Source organism: Pantherophis guttatus, chromosome 5 (assembly GCF_059756535.1).
Source record: "Pantherophis guttatus breed Tessera chromosome 5, ASM5975653v1, whole genome shotgun sequence".
In the NCBI taxonomy this organism is placed as follows: Eukaryota; Metazoa; Chordata; class Lepidosauria; order Squamata; family Colubridae; genus Pantherophis; species Pantherophis guttatus.
The window spans coordinates 63,400,256-63,406,143 of NC_142067.1; the positions used below are offsets into that span (position 1 = coordinate 63,400,256).

Here is a 5,888-nt window from a genome sequence, read left to right on the forward strand (position 1 = left end):
TGGGCCAGTTATATAATTCTTTTAATAATTTTAAATTTTGTATCTGCATGTGTTTTAGTTCTGGCTGTTCACCGCCCTGAGTCCACTAGGAGAAGGGCGGTATACAAATTGAAATAAATGAAAAATGAAATGAATGAATAAAGGATATTTGTGCTGATGCTATTGCAGAGATAATTAAAGAAAGACCAGAAGAGGTGGCAAGCTGAATTGATAAAATCTACAGGGTTAACTCCTGGTTGGCAAGACAAAGACAGCTGCCAAGAGATGTGGTGATTTATTTTACAACCAGGAGGATCAGAAATGATATTTTACAAACTTCCTACAAGAATAAGGTTCAGGTGGCTGGGCAAGAAGTGGTGGTTCTGAAAGAGATCCCTCCAAAAATGCTAAAGATGTTGAGAAGTAGAAAGGACTTTGGCTTTTTGGTAAATAAGCTGAGAAATCAACAAATGGCATAGAGATGGGACGGTCCAACTGGTCTAATAGTGACTTATAATGGAGAAAGATACCGGACTCGCTACTTCTGCGCATGCCCCAAGATGGCGCTCTGGCGCTGAGTCTCGGCTTCTTGGGGGCGATGCCTCGGCTTGGGGGGGCTCAGGGGGGTCATTTCGAACATCTATGACCCCCCGCCCGGATGAAGCAGCATCTGAGGAGCCCGTTGGAAGCTTTGTCGGCTCCCCGGACCATCCCAGCGCGGAGGGGGATGATGTCAGGACGGCGGTGGGTGACGGCGGTCTGCGGCCTGCAGGGGAGCGGCACCGGCGGCGGCGGTCGCGGGCGGTCATGGCGGCGGCGGCGGCAGCTCCTGGACGACGTCGGCGTTGTGAGGCCCCTACGGAGGTTCCCCATGCCCCTGGATGCCTCGAGGTGGATCTTTGGAGGCAGGGGGCGGCTGGGGACGTCCGTGGGGGGGCTGATGGCGACGATGGCGATGGGGACTGCGGAGGCCGCGGCGGTGGTCGTGACGGGGGCGCCTAAGGTTGGGGCGGCTCCCAAGGGCCTAAAGACTTCCAAACAGACGGCCCAGGACTCTTCAGCAGCGGTTTTAGGTCTGATTTTGGGGTGACTGGAGAGTATATGACCCTTGAGGGAAGGGTTACCCCCAGGGAGACCCAGAGCCCCCCCCCAGGGTGAGCTGGATGGGGGGGGACGAAATTGGGGAGCTTTACCCTCTAGAATGGAAGGTTGAGGGTTATTGGGGCTGGAAAATGACTACAAACTTATGCGGTTTGAATCCCCCCCCTCCTTCCTTCAGACTGAGCTTTGGCCTATTGGCCTACTACGATCATAGCTTCCCATCCATCTTGGCCTGCTGAACTACTCCTAATTTTTTCCCATTTCCATCTGGCCTGTCTGGATTCCCTACCATGTAGAACTTTTCTGACGAACATTTACGAACTTAAACCTCCTTTGAGCTGGATATTGGATTCCCTGATGCTGCTAATCCCAGGAGGGATACTGGTTCTATGGACATGGGGCCGAGGAGGCGGAATATGGCTATCCTCACCCTTGAGCTTTCTATCAAAGTCCCCATGGATTGGCCTGGTGAGAGACGGCCACCCTGGAAACTTTCGGGGTCGAATGATATGCACCTCCTTAGCCACTGTCGTGAGAGGACAGTGGAGCTTGGCAGCCTGACCATGGACTGGAATTTTCCCTACGCTTATAACATCAGTGGTCCCCCACCCTCGGACTGTTTCCCCTTGATAGCTATATGTATTCGGTGTCGGAACTCCTCGCCCTGCGAGATTCTCCCCTCTCGCAGATTTGGCCCCCCACATTATCGAGGGCCTATCTCGATGACGGACTTTGGAGTCCGGAGAGATGGCATGGAGCAAGGAAGAATTTATGGGGCTTTTTAGGGAAATTTTTAAAGATTTTAAGGGGTTCTGGGGGAGGGGGTTGTAATTATTCTTTTAAAGATATTGGGAAGACGACTAAGGCGGATTGGGGGGGAAATCCACCAGGGTCAGAGCCGTGCCCGGCACAGGGTAACGATCCGGGGGGCACCGGACGAGGGATTGGGAAAGGGATGGGGGACGATATCTATGAGGGCTGTACCATCGGCACGGTGAATGGGAGGGGCAGATATGGCGGGAGCAGGGGACCACATCAGGTGCTGGGGGCTCGCACTTGCTGTCTGAGAGCAATTGCTTGCCCCGGTCCCCAAGGCTCTGCTCGGATACTAGGTGGCTTAGATACTCAGGAGCTGGGCCTTCGGCTGATGCTGTGCAATGCCAGGTCCGTGGTCAATAAGGCCCCCCTCATTCACGATCTTATACAAGAGGGAGGAGCGGACCTGGCGGGTATTACGGAGACCTGGTTGGGCCCGGAGGGTGGCATCCCTCTGGTTGAAATGTGCCCACCAGGCTTCAGAGCATTCCATCAGCCGAGGGCTCAGGGGAGGGGCGGGGGGGTGGCGGTTATTATTAACGAGGATCTGGGTCCGAGGGAGACCACTGTGCCTCAGATAGCCGGATGTGAGTCCCTCCTTGTGAGGTGGGGCCGTGGGGTTCAGATGGGCTTGTTGCTTACGTACCTGGCTCCCTGCCGCGTGGCAACAGCCCTACCTGAGCTACTCGACGTGATAGCCACGGTGGCAGTAGATACACCCAGGCTTTTAGTCATGGGTGATTTCAACTTGCCATCCGTCGGTGAAACGTCTGAGGTGGCTCGGGAGTTCATGGCTTCCATGACGGCCATGGACCTGACCCAATTAGTTCATGGCCCTACTCACAGGGGAGGTCACACTCTGGATCTGATTTTTGTCTCTGGCCAGTGGTTGAGTGGTCTTGTTATAGGGGATATAGACATGGAACCCTTGTCATGGTCTGACCACTCACTCCTTCGCCTAGATCTTCGAACCGCGACCCCTCGCCGCAGGGAGGTGGATCCAATTAGATGGATCCGCCCCAGGCGCCTGATGGATCCTGATAGGTTCCAGACGGAGCTTGGGCCATTTCCTGAGGATCTAGCACATGACTCGGCCGAGGACCTGGTAGCCGCCTGGGATCGGGCGGCTGGTGGGGCCTTGGACCGAGTTGTGCCTTTGCGGCCTCTGACCCGATGCCGATCCCGTGCGGCTCCTTGGTTTACTGAGGAGCTGAGGGAAATGAAGCGCCGGAAAAGACGCCTGGAGAGCGGTTGGAGGGCCAGTCTCGCTGAATCTGATCGAACACTGGTAAGGTCGCATATTAAGGCCTACCTAGTGGCGATAGAGACGGCAAAGTCTAACTACTTTTCCGCCTCTATTGCGTCATCAGGGAATCGTCCGGCTGCCCTGTTTAGGGTGACCCGCGCCCTGCTCCATCCAGGAGTGCGGGAGGATCCCTTAGAAGGCAGGGCGGAGGATTTCGGACAATACCTGTATGACAAAATCGCCCAGATCCGGGGGGATTTGGACTCTGACTGGGTAGATCAGGGCAGGGTGACGAGGAATAGTCTTGAGAATGTTATCTGGGAGGAGTTTGATGCTGTGACTCCTGATGATGTGGACAGGATTTTGGGGAGACTTAGTGCGGCCACATGTTTACTGGACCCGTGTCCCTCCTGGTTGGTACTGGCTTCCCGGGAGGTTACACGAGGCTGGCTTCAGGGTGTTATCAACGCTTCGTTGAGTGAGGGTTACTTCCCCACCGCCTTGAAAGAGGCGGTGGTGAGGCCTCTCCTCAAGAAGCCGTCCCTGGATCCGGCAATATTGGCCAACTATCGTCCTGTCTCCAACCTTCGCTTTATGGCGAAGGTTGTTGAGAGTGTGGTCGCACGACAGTTTCCGCAATTCCTGGAGGAAACATCTTATCTAGATCCGTTCCAGTCGGGTTTCAGGTCTGGGCACAGCACAGAAACGGCATTGGTCGCGTTGGTTGATGATCTCTGGAGGGCTCGGGACAGGGGTTGTTCCTCTGTTCTGGTCCTGTTAGACCTCTCAGCGGCTTTTGATACCATCGACCATGGTATCATGCTGCACCGGCTGGAAGAGTTGGGGGTGGGAGGCACCGTGTTGCGGTGGTTCTCCTCCTTTCTCTCCGACCGGTCGCAGTTTGTGTTGGCAGGGGGGCAGAGGTCGACCTCGAGGCCTCTCATTTGTGGAGTGCCGCAGGGATCGGTCCTCTCGCCCCTTCTGTTCAACATTTATGTGAAGCCGCTGGGTGAGATCATCCGTGGCTTTGGGGTGAGATACCACCAGTACGCTGATGACACCCAGCTGTACATCTCCACCCCAGGCCACCCCAACGATGCCCTTGAAGTGATGTCCCAGTGCCTGGAGGCTGTACGGGTCTGGATGGGGAGGAACAGGCTCAGGCTCAACCCTTCCAAGACTGAGTGGCTGTGGCTCCCGGCATCCCGATATAGTCAGTTGACTCCATCACTGACTATTGGGGGCGAGTCATTGGCCCCCACAGAGAGGGCTCGCAATCTGGGAGTCCTCCTGGATATGCAGCTGTCCTTGGAGGAACATCTGACGGCTGTAACCAGGGGGACCTTTTGTCAGGTTCGCCTGATTCGCCAGTTGCGGCCCTTTCTTGATCGGGATTCCCTGTGCACAGTCACTCATGCCCTCGTCACCTCTCGCCTTGACTACTGCAACGCTCTCTACATGGGGCTCCCCTTGAGGAGCACCCGGAGGCTCCAGCTGGTCCAGAACGCAGCAGCGCGGGTAGTGACGGGAGCAGCATGGCGCTCCCATGTAACACCGCTCCTGCGCGAGCTGCACTGGCTCCCAGTTGTCTTCCGGGTGCGCTTCAAGGTGTTGGTTATCACCTTTAAAGCGCTCCATGGCATAGGGCCTAGCTATCTCCGAGACCGCCTGCTGCTACCGACGACCTCCCAGCGACCCGTGCGCTCCCACAGAGAGGGCCTCCTCGGGGTGCCATCAGCCAAACAATGCAGGCTGGTGACCCCCAGGGGGAGGGCTTTCTCTGTGGGGGCACCTACCCTCTGGAATCAGTTGCCCCCAGAGATAAGGAGAATCCAAGACCTCAGTGCCTTCCGTCGCGCCCTTAAAACCCATTTATTTAAACAAGCCGGGCTGGCTTAAGATGAAATTTTTAACTGTTTTTAAATGTTTTAAACGTTTTTAATTGGTAAATGAGTTTTAATTGGGCCAAATTTATATATCTTTTAATTGTTTTTAATATTTGTTCTGCATGTTTTTTTAATCTGGCTGTACACCGCCCTGAGTCCTTAGGGAGAAGGGCGGTATAGAAATCCAATATAAAATAAAAAATAAATAAAGGATATTTGTGCTGATGCTATTGCAGAGATAATTAAAGAAAGACCAGAAGAGGTGGCAAGCTGAATTGATAAAATCTACAGGGTTAACTCCTGGTTGGCAAGACAAAGACAGCTGCCAAGAGATGTGGTGATTTATTTTACAACCAGGAGGATCAGAAATGATATTTTACAAACTTCCTACAAGAATAAGGTTCAGGTGGCTGGGCAAGAAGTGGTGGTTCTGAAAGAGATCCCTCCAAAAATGCTAAAGATGTTGAGAAGTAGAAAGGACTTTGGCTTTTTGGTAAATAAGCTGAGAAATCAACAAATGGCATAGAGATGGGACGGTCCAACTGGTCTAATAGTGACTTATAATGGAGAAAGATACCGGTTAAACACAGTCTGGAAGGCAAAACATTTCTATGTTCATGTTTTAAAGGCTGGATACCCACCCTCACCAGGGGGGAGCAGAAAGAAAATGGAGATGATACAACAAGAAAAAGATGGAAAGCAGATACAAACTTATGCTGAAGTTGCAGCTGGAGGAATCATCACGGAAGAAGATCTGGATCTTGGGAGCTTACCCCCAATTCTGGAACCACTCAAGAAGAGAGAACCGAAAGCACAACGACTGACCCGATCAACTTATAAACTTCAAGAACAACAGTTAA

General features: G+C 53.3%; 1 protein-coding gene across 1 annotated transcript; it reads left to right on the top strand.

Moving 5' to 3' along the window:
* Positions 1–923: 923 nt before the first annotated feature.
* LOC148113420 (uncharacterized) lies at positions 924–5,214 on the top strand. The gene has a single exon (XM_087895228.1). It carries the CDS (start codon positions 1,718–1,720, stop codon positions 5,039–5,041), a length of 3,324 nt encoding a protein of 1,107 aa, XP_087751354.1. The 5' UTR covers positions 924–1,717; the 3' UTR covers positions 5,042–5,214.
* Positions 5,215–5,888: the final 674 nt, after the last annotated feature.